Here is a 17,189-nt window from a genome sequence, read left to right on the forward strand (position 1 = left end):
CTCATTTTGGAGTTAGTTAGTGCTGAATGAGTCAGGCCATCTACTCAGTGATGCTTAGCCTCAAATACATTAGAAAAATGAGTGATGATCAGGTAGAGTCAAACATCCAATGAGAGGTGGGAGTTTAGTTTGGGCTTGACCAACATGATCAAAGGAGAGAGTAACAGAAACACGTTTTGGTTGCCTGTTTGAATCCTAAAACCAGATGTTAAAAAAGCAATGAAATAGGAGTTTTATACCTTTCACCTCCACAACTGCCCTTGTTAGTGCTCTTCAGCATGCACAACCCTCCAAAATTCTTCTAAAAGACAACACTAATGGCAGTGACGTTAACTTTCTGAAAGCTCTGAGGTCACGCGTTGTGACTTATGCTGGTTTTTTTATATATATGTTTGAACTACTTTTGTTTTCTACCCTTTTCTTGTTCCATGATACTGACATGCATATTTAGCATTTTTGATTTTTCATTTCCCATTTTTGTTAGTCACTTTGCAACAGCGGTCTCACAACTTGCATGCCATTTCCCACGTGGGAAACACAACCTCATGATTTCCATTTAAAAGTAGCAATAGATACCACCTGAGAGCACATCGTCTCACACATCAACACTTTGGGTCTTTCTACTAGAGGAGAGCAGTAAAGGGAGAAAATCTGGTTAGTAAGGATCGAGGTGTGAAATATATTTTGACAGGATGAGGTTTTTAGCTCATTCTGACAGATAAGGAGCTACTCTTCAGTCCTGTCTGCGATAAAATAAAAAAAAGGGTAGAAATTCAGAGCAGCGTTCTGAGAGACTGAGCAGCTTCCCAGCAGATTTATCCTGCTGGTTAGCTGATTTTTCTCCATGTAGTGACTGGCTTACACTGCCAACCAGAAAGATAGAGAGAGATTTTTAGCTGCATTGTCAATCTTAATAGAGATCTCTCTCACAGCCTGCAGTAACCACTGAAGCTCAAAACCATGTGGAGACAAAAGCCAGCCAAGAGCTGCAATACCAACAGTGTGAAAATACACAACACGTTCTTAACAACAAAATGACTGGTTTGTCATACCTTCCAAAACAATTCATATGAGTGTTTTTGGAACACATCTATGGTTAAGGTCTGGTTAAGTTTAGGCAACTACAAGAAGTGTACAATGTCAAAATCACACGCTTTGTACGCTCAATCATCCTCTCCAACCTCGGTGCCTGATCACACCAAATTAATTTGTGTGATGGAGGGGAAAAGGTAGTACTGGAAGCTTGGTGACGCAGCAAATTACTAGGTGATCATGAAGTGGCTATTAAAGGATGTGGCTGGTTTTGGTCATGGCAAATTGATACAAAGAGGAGCGCTCTGTTGGCATTGCTTCTCAATCGGCAAAGCAGGGTTATATAAAATTGGATGGTGCGACAAAGCTAATTCGATAGCTTCCTCCAGTTTGCAATTGGTCAACAGCACAAATCCACATGTAGATTCGGTGTGGCAAGTCAGCCTTGCTGCCAATTTGTGCAAAACTTCCCTTGCAGCCTAAAACCATTTCCCCCCAAACACTGCCATTAAAAAGACGAGGTCTATAAAACTGTTGACAGGACACCTCAAACTGTAAAAGTAAATTTTTACCCTTATTATTAATTTCTAAGACATGGTTTCATATTTCGTCACTTTCCCAGAGCCTACATGTAGAAAAGCTATTTTTAAGTCTGTGATGTCGACAGGTTCTCATAATACATCTACTCACTAAACTAATTGAAATACCTTCAATCTGTTAATTTTGTACCGTTTTCAGCCATCAACACCACAAAAATCCATTTTAGCTCTCCCTTTTTTCGGCAATTTTTATTTGGTATTTGTTCCTCTCTCTCTCTCTGGTTTCACTGGGTAAACTCTGAGTAAAGTGAAGTGCATGTTGACACACTCAGCCCACCTGGCTGTTAGCACTGAGTCTGGGTTAAGAGTAGAGAGGTGGCAACATAAATGACTGTAGGGAATGTAATCATCATGCAGAGCTGCTGGCAGGAGTCAGAGAGGAACCCTGTCAGCCTCTAAGTGAGTGTGAGTGTGTGTTTGTGTTTAAATGACTAAGGAGAATGTAATTACCATGCAGAACTGGTAGCAGGAGACACAGAGGAGGTCTTGTCTGGATTTACATGTGTGTAGATGGGAAGGGAGTTCCTCAGAGGTGGTCACACACAATCAAACACTCAGTGAAGAGATAAAAGACTACGTGTGTGTGTGTGTGTGTATGTTGACCTGTCACTGTCCACCATTGTTGATGCTCCTCATGTCTCTCCATCCACCCTCTGCTGGTGACGTCTCCTCATCCTCTGAGGCCGGTTGTCACTCAGCTGTTTAATGAAACCTAAATTAATGTGGAAATATTCTATTAATGTAACAGACATCTTATTAAGAAAAGACAGAAGAAAGAAATGAGACAAAATTGGATATGGAGGTGTGACAAACATGAACTTAAATGTGTTTTTTGAGACTTTTGAAGTCAAGAGCAGCTGTCCAAGAAGAAACTACATGTTAGTTATGAAAATGTTCTTGTCCGCAGTCATATTACAATAATAATACATTGAGTGCGAACACTTGTACTCACTTGATTAACAAAACTTTCGATCCTAAGACCTTCATCAGGTTAAAATTTACCTCAAGTGTGCAAGAGCTTTTGATATTACACACCAGTCAATATGAATTTGTGGTGTGCAAGAACTTTGTCTGAATAATAACATATTAAAATATCATTACCAAGGAAATTATCTGTTGGCTTAAGTGTCTAATTGAGTCTGTTTCTCAATTTCTAGCTTTCATATTAGTGCTGTAACAATTAGTCTATTTAACGATTATCTATTTTCATAAAGTGAAGCTTTATAAAGCAAAAATACCAAACAGCCGCTAGTTCCAGCTTCTCATCAAAAGATTTGCTTCTTTTTTTGTATGGTGTCACTATAAATTTAATATATTTGCTTGTTTTGTCTGACCAACAGTCAGTTTAGTAGCCAGTAGACTAAACAATAAATCAATTATTTCACAAAATAATCAACAGATTAATCAATAATAAAAACTCATCCCTAGTTGCAACCCTGATTTATATTCCATTCGACTATGGTTTCAATTGATTTTTCAGATAATAGGTGAACACATCTGCCTGGATCCTGCCACATGTGGATTATAATCACTTCATGTAACCATGTACATTATTATTAAAACAAGAAATGTAACCTCATTAATTGATGCAAACACATGAAAAAATATTTTATTGTTATTGTTAATAACAATAATTCTGGAGAAATCCAATACCATGACAGATACCATGATACAGAGCGAACATCGACGCAGCAAGTAATGTAACTAACGTTAGCTAGGTTGTGGGTTAGCAAACTGCCCCTACAGTTGCTGCGAAGCTAACAGCCAGAGAGGACGAGACGGTTTCCCAGAGCCAGCACAGCAGCTCCAGACAGCGATACTCACAACTCTCCTGCTACTATAGCTAACATCACAACAATAGCATATTTTGGCAAACTAGAAAGTAAGCTGAATGTCTGTGAGCAAGTTATTTAACGTTACCTGACACACAAATCATGGCTGGATTGACTGGAATAGTGTTGTTTGGCTCGGTGCGAGCCACTGTGTTTGTTTCCCATTTACAGAGCCAGGGCTGTGTACAAACACCGACAGACAGCGAGCGGACCGTGAGGAGATACTTGGTGAATTTGACTAAAAGACGTGTATGGGATTAGAATCGCATACCCCACCTTTAAACATAACTTAAATTATTTTGAGATTGCATTTTTGGGAGCTAGATTCCAGTTTCTGTTGGAGTGGACGGCAGCTCAGTCTGTTTATCACTTCCCATGCAGCCAGCGACTGAGCAGATATTAGCTTGGCCTTATCAGCAGGAGCCACAAAGGGCTGAGGGTGAGGTGGAGCGGATGCTGAGGGGAGAACGGCTCCTGTGGTAGACAGGCTAATGATAGTCCCTGCTGACGGAGTCTGACACTGGGCCTGGGGCGCCACCACTACTGCCTCTCTGTGGAGGACAGGCAGCGACAGCTACAGTGTAATTTCAATGTTAACAGAAGAATTTCCTCGTTCTGTAGCTACAGTCTGAGTTCACAGAGTATTGATATTAACTTTAAAATTTTAGTTGGTTATAATTCAGAGGGGGGGACTGCAAAGTCATTGTTCGAATCCTTAGACTGGCATATCCGACATAAAGCTCCCTCATCAGTGCCTGAAGTCTGGATCATCTTGTTCCATTTAAGACTATATTTACATGAACCAAGTCAATTTAATTTACAGTATACAGCCATAAATCATAAATGTGCCTCAAAGGGCTTTACAATCTGTACAGCATAGTCATCCTACACTTTCAGAGCAGATTCAGCTGGTTTCATGAAGCCTGATTGCTGAATGGGTCCAGTAATGCATGTGTGGTAACAGGTTTGAGGTGTAGAAAATGCCCTTCAGTATTGCAACTAAAACTCCACATACCTTAACTGGATTAAGCTCACTTTGACTGTGACTTTTTCAGGTTAAAGTCATTAGAAAATACAGTTTAATTGGCTAATTTGTATTCAGTCAGAGGCTACCAGAGGAACAGCGGTTGTCCTGACCTCATCTGTAACTGGAGCAATTTAAAGTAGGACAGTCTTAAAAAGGAGCATGCAAGCTCAGCAAAACCCTTTTCTTGGATAAATTACGGCGTAATGTTGAGACCATGCAGGCCAGATAACAGCAGTTATATATATATATATATATATATATATATATATATATATATATATATATATATATATATATATATATATATATATATATATATATATATACATATATATATATATATATACATACATATACATACATATATACATACATATATATACATATATACATATATATATATACATATATATATATATATATACATATATACATACATATATATATATATATATATATATATATACATATATATATATATACATATACATATATATATATATATATATATATATATATATATATATATATATATATATATATATATATATACATATACATATATATATACATATATATATATATACATATATATATGAGAACCCAACATCTGGTAGAATTTTGCGGGATCGAGATACTGTTTGTTATTGTGCAAAAACATCTGGCTCTTTAGCTGCTAACTGCTACAATATGTTCATCAGGTAGTCGCTAACTTTGTCTGTCTGCCGTTTGGTGCTGGGCAGGTAGCATACAGTCTAGACTACGGTCTAGTCTTTCTAGAGCTTTTTTGAAAACAGTTGATAAAAGCAGCGACATTGAATCAAAAAACCAAAACAAAAAGCTAAAAGACGCTGACACGCTTCGTAGAGCTGAGGGAAACTGCGGAGTCAGGTGATAGTTATGTAGAATTATGTAGGTTTGTCACCATGGTCATTTGATTCATTGGTAATATAGAAACACTGATTACAGCAGCTTTAAAAGCATGCACATTAGTTTGAGATAGCTACCTATAGCAATCCAAATGCTTCTATAAAATATCCCCCAATAACTTTCAGGTCAATACACATTTATTTATAGCAGAAAGGACAATTTTATGTACATAACTTTTGAGAGACTGTGAAATTGTTGCCATCTGTATGCTGAGTAGTGGATTATATAGGGCATAGTTACTGAGTGCATATTAAGAGGCAATTTCGTATATATATATACACACACACACACACACATCACATGGATTTTGCCTCTTTCAGGCATATATAAATTGAGGTCATGTCCATATATCGTACGATACTGCCCGTTGTATTTACATGCGTGTTTATTTGGATAAGAATGTCATCAACATTTTAGCCAACATGATGCCAGAATAAACAGCAGGGTTTTACCTACATTATAAGACCTGGGTGCAGCGCCTAAGCCGAATGAACAGAAATCAGAAATACTTTATTGATCCCTGTAGGGAAACTCTTTGTTACAGTAGCTTGCCTTTACGTCAGTGCACACAGGAGAAAGTACTAGAAAACAATATGATACACTATAAAACACTATAAAACAGGTCAGACAATAAATTAAGTATCAGGTCGGTATAAGTATAAGATAAACTAAGTGTCGAGTACCTAGTGGGTTTACCTGATGATGAAAGTACAGTATAATAATACAATGTAACCAAATAAGTAATAAGTAATAGTAATAAGCGGAGGTGCATGTACTGTCGAGAGTAATAGAGGTATATGATATCAATAACAATAAATAAGAAAAACTAACATGGGAGCGGCAAAAGTCAGGATGCGGGCTGGCGCACACCTGCATTTGATGAAACTGCATATGTTTACCAGGAGTGGGGCTTGAACCCACGTGAGTATATACCCATTGGATCTTAAGTCCAACGCCTTAACCACTCGGCCATCCTGGTACTGAAAAACACATTTGCTGTCATGTCTGGTCGGGCCGCTTCTGTCCTCGCGCTGTCTGCTCTCTGTGTCTGAGTTTTACCACGGGCGGGGCTCAGGCAGCTTAAAAGTTCATTGCTATTTGAATGGATGTACTTATGTCTTAATATCATTTACCGCAATTTTTTCTGGGACAATATTATCATCCAACAAAAGTAGTTATTGTGACAGGTCTATATATATAGCTGAAACCTTCTCTGAGGCATATTTTACCTTTATTTAAAGGTGGGGTATTCTAATTCAAAACACGTCTTTTTGTCAAATTCAGCGAATATCTCCTCACAGTCCGCTATTGATCCAGCCATGATCTGTGCGTCAGGTAACGTTAAATAACTTGCTCACGGACATTCAGCTTACTTTCTAGTTTACCAAGATGTGCTGCTGTTGTGATGTTAGCTATAGTAGCAGGAGAGTTGTGAGTATCGCTGTCTGGAGCTGGTCTGCTGGCTCTGGGAAACCGTCTCGTCCTCTCTGGCTGTTAGCTTCGCAGCAACTGTAGCAACAGTTTGCTAACCCACAACCTAGCTAACGTTAGTTACATTACTTGCTGTGTCATTGTTCGGTCTATATCATGGTATTGGATTTCTCCAGAATCGCATATACACCACCTTTAACACATGCTATGGGTCAGTGTCTCTTGTCATTCAGGGGTCCCAGGATCAGCACCTTGGACAGCGACAACACTTTGGTCACAATGTTTTTAAAACATCCACCACAACAGGAAGACACTACAGACCGCAGGCCGAACCTTTAGTCTTCAACCTTTATCACAACTGAACGTGGCATTATGGATTTACATCGGACGTTTTCACTTGGTTCTGGATCTTCGTCCTCCAGGAGATTCAGTCTCTCCTCTTGTCTCTCCCTCCTACTTGTGTGAATGGTGTGCTTGAGTTTTGCCTCTTGTGTGTTTATGTGTGTCCCTTTCCCCAGTTAAAAACAAAAACAACAGTTTGCCTTCACAGTGTACTCAAGATAATCCACAGTGAGGTTTGATTAAGTGTAGTTTTTCAATGCCGTGAGCGCCACAAACAAATCCCATTAACGTTCAGTGTATTTAAGTGGAGGCAGACATGTCAAAGGCAAATTAAATCAAAACTATCTGAATGGCTAGATACCACTACAGGTAAGTGAGCAAATATGTGGAATGTGAGTGAACTGACCCTTTAAACTGTGACCTGATTTATAATTGTATTCATCCAACGACCCCACACACACAATGGACTGTGTACCGTTTTCAGCCACCCACACCACAGTAATCCATTTTAGCCAGTTTTTTTTTAGTATTTGTATCCATGAGTATTTTTTATTAGGCCTCTTTGATGGACCAGAACATGGTGGGAGCTTATTGACGCAACTAAAAATGCTCCACTGAAGTTATTCCGATACCTAATTTCAAATACCAACAAACAAGAGAGCAAGGCAGCTGTGTTTGGCAGCTTTTCTTACATTGATTACAGTGTGAACAGACATCATCCAGCCTGTAACTGAGAACAGAGGGGGTGACGACATTAGTCACTGTTATGATCATTATAACTCCCTAGTGGTTAGCATGCTGATAGACTGTACTAAGCCTACTTTGTTGATTATTCCTGCTGCCTATAAAAGTTGCATCTAACATCAAAAATCTTCTGTCTGTGTTTCTGAGTAAAACATCTTATCAAATGTTGATCTGTGGTCTGAAGCAGGGTTCCTGACATGAAAAGCTTTCTGAGGTTGTGAACTAGACATCTGTAGGAGTCTGCACATCATGTCATATCAGTAACATCACAGTTTGTGAGCTGCATGGATCTGTCTGATCTCTACATGTTATTTCACACATGTCTGCTTCCCTGAGTGCTGTGATGGTAGGTGTGACTGTTGTACAGCTAAGGAAGTCAGCAGCTTTGGCTTCTAGCAGATAAACCCCCCCCTCAGGGCGACTGTTGTTTAGAGGTTATAAATTATAAAACCGCATGCTCTTGGAGAGCGAACGCTTAGATAGCTAATAGATGTGATGTGCATTTCTTGAAGGGCAGATATTTCTTTTTCTGTGGATCTGAAGCACCGGAGCAATCAGATGTAAAATCAGAGTCCAGAAAACAGCAGGCAGGAAAGTCAAAATGTTGGCAATTTCTCCAAAATAGGAGATATTTCCACAGCAGAGTAAAAGAAAACCTTTGCGCCCTGACGATTGTTTTGCATTTCCCTTCTTACACCAGGAAATCTCTGATAAAAGAATCCATTATCAAGGTTTAACCCAGACCAGATATCAAAGATCTCATCTGAATCAATGTGCCACAATCCCACTGCCTTTTTGAGCATCTGCATTGCAAAATTTGACTTTGTGCTTTGCCTTAATGCCATTTCTGATTGTAATCGTCCTTTGAAATGCGTTCCATAATGTAGATATCCGTTTATATAAAGCTTACCTTTAAAAAGTTTAACTGTTTGCTCCCTGTGATATGTATTTTTGTGCCATACAAGCTAAGACTGGCACAGAATTCAGCATCACTTACTTCTTAGTCACATGATACAATCTTATAGTAATTCACATTTAAAAATACTTTATAATAATTTTACACTTCTTTCCACACCTGTTTGTTTTCTTGTTTCTTCCTTTTCTTTTAAATGTCTCATTTGTCTTGTCTCTCATTAGTTTTTGATGTTTATCAAAATTACATTGATCGTTCATTGACATATTTTTCCTGTTTTTTCATCTTCTGTGAAGCACATGGCATTGCGTTCATTTGTATGAAATGTACAAGTTTTATATTATTATCATTGTGAAGGAAACAAGTTGAACCTGATAAAAAATTACAGTCAATTGGATTACAATCATGATTTGAATGTAGCTTTAACTGATAACTGTACTGACCATTTCCTGGGCTTCAGACAAAGTAAAACATGACCAAACATGTGCTGGTCAGCAATAACCTACAAATACTGAAGGTAGAAAGGTGAGAGAAAGTAATTACAAATGTCCACAGAAAAATCCACTTCCCTGCTGTTCATCTGTATGCTCAGTTTATTCCAAATACCCATATTTTTGCCAAAATGTGCATAAATATTGCTAAATACAGCTTCTGTTTGCACAACACAGCTAGCTTGAGACACAACTGTTGGTAAAAACTTTTGTAAATATTTAGTAAGTCAAAACATTATGATTATGTTTGCCACAAGTTTTAAACTTTTATAAACTTTCTCGTGACAATGGTTTGATGTTGATAAAGGATGTTGGAATTATATCCAAATCATAACACTAATGTTATAAAGTTAACTACCTTACTCCACCTGTAGGCTTGATATTTTGGGTGGACAAAAAAAATGTCTTATTAAAACGCAATAAAATTAAACAGCACCACAAACTACAGCCTCCAGAATGACCATAAAGTTTAAACAAAAACTGAACATTTCAGTTTTCCTATTGTTTTCAGATAGTAAAGTCAAACATGTTGACTTAGTATCATAATCCTGAACACCTAAATAATATTTTCTTTAATCATTCTTAACGTTTTATCTTTTTTTCCCCACACGTTTTAAATTAGAAATGGATGCAGAAATCCTTTTGCTGGTTTGGTTCAAAACTGTATCACCTTTGTTTTTCAATTACTTGCTGAAACATTTAGCTAAATATAGTTAAATACTCACCTCCTGCAGGGTTGAAAGTTGCCACTGAAAGGTCTGCTTCTTCGAGGAAGGCAGTTGCAGTTAGCTAACAAGCTAGCTTGGATTCACAGCCGTTACTTTCTTCCAACGGAAAACATGTATAAAAATGTCCACATAAACTTCTTAAGCCGCTCTTGTCGCATAATCCACTTATCTACTGTCCATCTGTATACTCACTTACTTATTCCAAATACTAATATTTTGCCAAAAGTTGCTGAAATAGGTTATATGGTTTTACAGCTAGTTAGCTAATGTGGTTAACCGGTTAGCTTAACACACGCAAACTAACGGCTTTAGCTAACCGCGCTAGCCACAAAGCAACATGATATTTAGCCATATTTTTGGCCTGATGTCTGATTTATTTTGGTTTTCCTACTTCATGGTTTTTCACAAATCGACTGGCTTCATCATGGCTTTCCTAAATCTAAACTCTAGTGAAAATAATCCATCCCAAAATCCTTCACAAAATGACCTTCACCTGATAAATTACAAGAAATGACAAGTCATGTTGATACATGTTGTTATAATAACTAAAGTTACTTTGCATATTTAGGTTATTAATACAAACTATAAATCAACTAATTAAAATGAGCTCCACCTTTACCAGCTGCAACATTAAAGTAATAAACACATTAATGCATTACTAATTATAATCCAGTAATATAGTATATATATATATATATATATATATATATATATATATATATATATTCTGAAATAGGCCATTCTGCATGAGTACTTTTACTTTTGTTTGTTTTTAAAGTATATCTTGATGCTAATACTTCTACTTTTACTTAAGTGAGAGTTTGATTGCATGACTTTTATTTACTTGTAAGAGTATTTTTGAGTAAAAGATCCAAGTACTTCTTCCACCACTGCATCCTTACAGGCAAAAGTCAGCCGCAAGACAACACAGACCCACTGCTCTTCACCAAACCATTTAAATGAAAAGACAAACAGAGACAAAGAGAGGGAGGCAGACTCTGCTCGTCTTCAAGGGTGAAGAGGTGAGGAGCAGCAGTTCATTGTTCACCCAGTGGTTTGTTTTTCTGCCATCCTGCTCTCCTCCCCTTCAGGTCTCTTTAATCTGTGGCTCAGAGGACGCAAACTATCACTTCCATAGGTGTAGCTCATTAGCAGGAAAATCACAGTGGTACTTAATACCCTTAATTAAGAATGACTACCTTTAAGGCTTAAAAGTTACTCACTCGAACCCCCAGGCTATCTCAGAGCTGTCTTCATGGAAACAATAATTGTAGCCATAAAAAGTGTGTTGTAGAGTTGTCGCAGAGCACAGGAACCCCATTGAAATATTATATTTTCTGCTGTTGCTTCAGATAAAACTGAATTTTCTTCACATTCTTCACACTTATATCCATAGACAAGTTTATTTGGCATATATAGTCCTGACAGGGTGGGGAAATTGATCAAATATTAGGACTTATATATATTAAATATCATAGAACATCCAACATATTGATATACAATGTCAAAATCTCAACGGTCTAAATCAAAGTTATGGCATGGGAAGTCAAATATGAGATATTAAGTAAAATTTGTCAAATATAAAGTCAATATGAGACTTTTGACATATATAACGTAGTATGTCAATTATGAGATGCTAAGACAAATTCATGATAGCAATTTAAAATTTTGACTTTCTAAATCAATGGCGATAATAAGTCAAAAATAGATTTAACTTAGAAAGTCAAAATTCTGACTAAATTTGACTTAAAATTGTGGCTTTGTATCTCCCAAGTTTGATTTACTCGTATATTTTTTATTATTTATTCAGTGATTTTGACTTGGCGGCTCATTATTCTGACTTACTTCAGTTCTAACCTTTCAGTGTTTTTAATTACTGGCTTGAATGGCCTTTAATACTGGAAATAGATGCAGACATTTTAGCATGTGTGATCAAACCTCTAATTCTGGCAGTGTCACTTCCTTGATCTTCACACTGAACCACATGGAGCCACTGTAGCTGTTTAGTGGACACTAAATGTATGAATAAGTATAAAAACAGCATAAAGATTATCACCTTTGGAATATCTCTTATTTGAGGTCTTTATTCCAGTTTGATAAAGCCAACAGTTACGCTCCATAGTTACATTCACACTCTTCCATTTACCTGACACAAGGGTAAAACTCCACATCCCCAGTTCATAACTCCATTCCTCACATCCGTTTACACAATGATCACAAATTAGTGATTTCTCCCTCGTATCATATATTTAACACTCCAGGCATACGTACTTATATTTACTATTTGTACAATATATTGCTATTAAATCCATTCATCCATCCACCCCCCACATCCACATGCACACAAATGAACACTGTACAGATTTATCAATGGAGTCATGTTCAAAGTCCGTTTGCCTGAACATTTAATATCCACGAGTCAAGAAGAGACACAGCTGAGTACCTATGTTTGGGTTGTTGTTTTTTTTCAAGTTGATGTTCTGACCACTGTAAGATGATTTGTTCTTAAAGCAAAATGGAGAAAGTGGCGTGCAAATATATATATATATATTACAGAGTGATAATAACCTCTTATTGTGTTCAGAGGACCCCGGTCCAGTATTTCAGGATTTGAGGAAGGAATAAAAAGGAGGAGAAACACATTCAGAGAGGGATGGAAAGAGGCTGAAGGGGAACAAAACATTTAAAATAAAGACAAAGTGAAAAAGAGAACAGTACAGAAAGGGCAGAAAATTTTCTTTAACAACATATAGTCCCTAAATAAAAGACCTCCATATCATCCCTTCTTCTCCTTGTTCTAACTCTGTTTCTTTTCTTAGTGTCTAAACATCTAAAGCCAAGCACAGCAGTTTCGTTTCTTCTGTTGGTTCCCCAGTGTGGTCTATACAGGAGTCTTTACAGGTCATAGGATATACAGTACAGTACATACAAGGTGCACCTCCGCCTCCAACATCCAATACTGACGCCTCCTCTGTAATAGAGGCTACTTAGGCTCATTCTTCTGCAGCTCCTTTGGCCTCAGTCAGTCTGTGCAGTAGTTAGAGGCTTGTTTGGCCCGTGTATTACTTTTAGAAATCCAGTGTCGGGACAGGAGGACGTCACCTTTGTAGTAAAGTGGCACAAATGCAGCTGCAGGAGAAAATGAGATACTGAAAAGTGCAAAGAGCCTAAACTTTTTGGTCGCTAGTTAGTTACATATACGTTTTGGTTCATGACATGTTTGCGTGGCTTTGGTCCGGAGGCTGCAAGCCGGTGACAGCAGGTTAGTTTGAGATGAAGAGAAGCTGCCCCCGGGCCAGGTTGGACCAAACCTAGCCAGGCCAGGCTGTTTTTGGCAGGGCCATGCTGGGTTAGGAAGAGCTCTGCGTTGGGAGAGAGGGAGAGAGAGAGAGAGAGAGAAAAGAGGCTCATCCTCTGGCGTTTCTTTCTACCTGCCGAAAATGTTCTCATACTCCAGCAGTATTAGCTCCACTATCTGGTTCTGGTAGATCATGTGGATCGCCATGTTCAAGGTCTCCGTTTCAGGCCGCAGCAGCGTGGGGCCAAACACGATGGCCACGCTCTGGGTGGTCATACGGTTTTCCTCACCGTAGTCGATCACCCTGGAGGAACAAGGGAGAGTTAGGCACAGTGTCAAACATTAACACCCTAAAGGCTGGTAAAGTGGAAATAAACCCTGACAAGAACAATTTTAATCACTCAAAAAACCTTTCTCACAGAAATACTTTGTCAACCTGCCCCGTAATGCAGTTTTATTTGTAGAATCGGGTTTGTTATTCAGTATAATAATATAACACCAGTGCTCACAGTCACAGAGTAATAAGTAAAGAGAAACTTTAAAAACAGACAAATGGTATCATCTAAACAGACTGGTATGGACCAGGTGAATGACCCTCCATTTATGTGCTAAAGATAATTATTTTCCCAGTGTTTGGCCCCTGCAAAGCTGTTTGAAGTGGTCATTTACATGGAGGTCTGCATTGCTGGAAAATACATTTTAATCTCTGTAGTGGTCAAATGATTAGTCACCAAAAAACAAACAATTCTGATAATCGATGAATCGCTTAAAAGTAGTGTATCAAGTAAAAGTGCCGAACATTCTCTGGTTCCTGCTTCAGATATGAGTTGTTGCTTTTCTCCATTTATGTTTGTCAATTGAATATATTTGAGTTTTAGACTGTAAGTCGAACAAAAGAAGACATATGTGGGCTCTGGATGGGCATTTTTCACTATTTCCTGACATATTGTTGACAAAACAATCTGGTACTTGAAAAAAAATTATTAACAGATTAATCAGCAATTAAGTAATCGTCTGTCAGCTGTTGCAGCTCTAAATCTCTGTATGTGAAACACTCATGTGTAGAGAATGGTGTATTCATTGTGATTTTGTATTAAAATTCTCATGGTTTAACCTCTCTTCTGGGGAGAAAAAGAAATCAATAAAATCCAGTGTTTTTCTTACTTCCTGAGGTGTTTGAAGAGAGCCTGCATGGTGTCGTGGTTGGGCTTGGGCAGCTGTCTGACCAGCTCTTTGATGGACTGAACTCGACACTTATAGTCTGCAATCTCTGCAGAACAGAAAACATAACATTTATCAAAGTCTGAGTGAACAATCTGAGCCATCATAGCGTTAGCTGCCTTTGTATTTAACTCTTTCCAGTCCAACAACCATCTTATAGTGTTTCACTAATGCAATGTTGGGTAAAGTATACCTTGATGCTAGTGGTTTATGGGATTGGAAAACATTTAGCATTCACAAGTTCCCGCTACTTAATCACTTAATCACAAGTGGTTTCTAAATGGAGTTAGGAGTCCTCGGTGGTCCATGCAAGTTTTTGTTTCCAAACAAAGTAATTTAATTTTAATTCCCAATTGGACAATAAAAAAAGAATAAAGTTCATATCAAATGTTTCACTATTTAACATATCCCTGCATTTAGTTTAAATTATTCAAGTAAGCACAAATCAGTAACAAAAATCTCTCCATAAGGAGCTCCTGGGGGGAAAAAGCGTATTTAGCTGAGGTCCATGACAAGAAGAATTTCGACAAAATGATGGTTTGGGGTTTTGCAGCAGTAAATTTCCAGGCACAATCTTGCTTCTGAAGTAAAGAGGCTGATAACATGCTTAGTAATACATTCGCTTCAGACTGTGAGCTAATGCATAAATGAATGCAGATATCTGTAGTACAGCTGTATGTGACACGTACTGATGGCGCTGACAAAGTCGTGGAAGAGAGCGTAGGTGAAGAGAGGTTCGGGCAGCTCTCTGAAGTACATCTTTAAAGCTCCAGTGGTCACATGGATGTCCTCCCACTTCCCGTCTGCCAGGTTCACCTTCTCATCTGGACACACACACACACACACACACACACACACACACACACACACACACACACACACACACACAAACCCTTCAGTCAGAGTGCTATCCACAGACACTTGTAAAATCTTACGTGACAAAAAGAAACTGCCAGAGATTAAAGTCAGAATACTTCTAAATAACCTTTCAGTCTTTTCTCATTCTCTACATTGTTTTCTCCCAAATAATGACGAGAAGCTGTTCCATAAAGCAGTAACTTACCGTGATTGACAGCAAAGCGTAGTTTTTGTATGACAGCCAGGTTTCCGCTAACTCTGTACAGCCCGTCTACACACAAACCTGCAGGGGATCATGGCAGGAAAACACTGAAATCAGTTCAGTCATATCTGCAAATTATTCCTATGGTTTGTTTTCATTTGCTTTGAGCACCAGAAGATTTGAATCAGCCAAAACAAGACAGCACAGTGACCGTCAGCAATCATCTCCTTCTAACTGACACATATCTGAACCCACCGTCGTTCTCCACGTGGTCGATGCACATCTTGACAAAGCTCGGCACTGTGGTGTTCTCCCTGTAACACAAACTGGACATACTGCAGCCGAACACCTGATCTGAAGACACAAACAGACAAATACACAGTCACAAAACAGTCCAAGGTCCTCGTTTTGTTGCAGTATGTTTTATATAGACACTCAGATCTTTACAGCGGCCTGCCAAACCTCCCTGTGCCTTATTACTTTCTATTAGAGATAAAAGAAAGGCAGGTTATCTTTCTGTGGGCTCTTTAATGTGATGTAGGCCAAAAACTTCATGCAACAAATATATAAAATTACTATAATTATACAACTTTTCCCAGTTAATTATTATCAAATTATAAAACGTGAACTTTTCCTGATTCCTGTGGGCAAACTGGCTCGTTGGAGGGACACATTAAATAAATATAGGATATCATTAAGGTTAGAGCAAATGGATTTATGTAAAGAAAGACTTCATCCAAATTATGTATACAGTACAGAAAATGTACAGGTATAAATGAAAAAAGGAATGAAATGATGATAACCAGTCTGTTTCCTCTACAGTTGAGCTTTCTGTGGTTAAAAATAGCAAAATATCATCTTATACCACAAATGTACAGTATCAACCTAAAGTACTTTCTTCTATATTCCATTAAGGTAATCCATTAGTAATATTAACTTGATATTTATTGATTTCCCCAAAGAATGAATCAAACTCTTTGAACTCTTTGCTGCCTGTGATACCTTTTGGAATTCCTTAATATCCCAGGAATCCTAAAAACAGTGGGAACACTGAGCCTTTTTCTCTTTGTGTTCGTGCTTCTAAGGGGAACTCGTTGCTCTCTGGTACCTTTGATGTATCCCTTGTCTCTGACGGCCTGCAGGGTCGGACGGCGGGTCAGGAACTTCTTCAGCTTGTGTCTGGTCTTCTTGTTGTCGGAGCCGTCCATGCTGGTGGAGTTCTTCATGGCTGCAGAGGAGAGATGGGACAGGAGAGTGTTGCTCGCCACTCGTCTCAACACACTGATCGCCATGTCGGCTGCTCGATGTTTTGAGGGAATGAAACTGATAAGCAGTTGTTTTATTGGACACATGAGGCTGTCGGGGCACTGAGCCAAACAGAAACTTCGTACTTTATGCTTTCATTCATTCACTCTCATATATGTACCCTGTTTTTGTCCTGCTATCATATTTGCTTTTTTCCAATTCATTCAACTCTTAAATCTCTGACTTTTGATGATTTATAAGCTGTTTTTGTAGTTTAGCGTGTTTAGTGTAGCATG

General features: G+C 38.2%; 1 protein-coding gene and 1 non-coding gene across 12 annotated transcripts in view; both read right to left on the reverse strand.

Moving 5' to 3' along the window:
* Nucleotides 1-6,316: 6,316 nt before the first annotated feature.
* Nucleotides 6,317-6,399, reverse strand: trnal-uaa. Its single transcript has one exon. It is a non-coding gene; the product is annotated as a tRNA-Leu (tRNA).
* A 5,738-nt stretch (nt 6,400-12,137) lies between these two features.
* The window catches only part of LOC122887349 (rho GTPase-activating protein 12-like), a 61,242-nt gene continuing 56,190 nt past the window's right edge, over nt 12,138-17,189 (reverse strand). For all 11 annotated transcript variants that reach the window (XM_044220448.1, XM_044220447.1, XM_044220452.1 and 8 more), the window contains 6 exons: nt 16,757-16,876; nt 15,904-16,002; nt 15,652-15,729; nt 15,278-15,412; nt 14,532-14,637; nt 12,138-13,671 (listed from right to left, as the gene is read on the reverse strand). In XM_044220448.1, the coding sequence (XP_044076383.1) occupies nt 13,497-13,671; nt 14,532-14,637; nt 15,278-15,412; nt 15,652-15,729; nt 15,904-16,002; nt 16,757-16,876 (713 nt within the window). In that variant the 3' untranslated portion in view covers nt 12,138-13,496. The remainder of the gene's footprint in view (nt 13,672-14,531; nt 14,638-15,277; nt 15,413-15,651; nt 15,730-15,903; nt 16,003-16,756; nt 16,877-17,189) is intronic.

The sequence above is a fragment of the Siniperca chuatsi genome, linkage group LG13 (genome assembly GCF_020085105.1).
Source record: "Siniperca chuatsi isolate FFG_IHB_CAS linkage group LG13, ASM2008510v1, whole genome shotgun sequence".
Classification (NCBI taxonomy): domain Eukaryota; kingdom Metazoa; phylum Chordata; class Actinopteri; order Centrarchiformes; family Sinipercidae; genus Siniperca; species Siniperca chuatsi.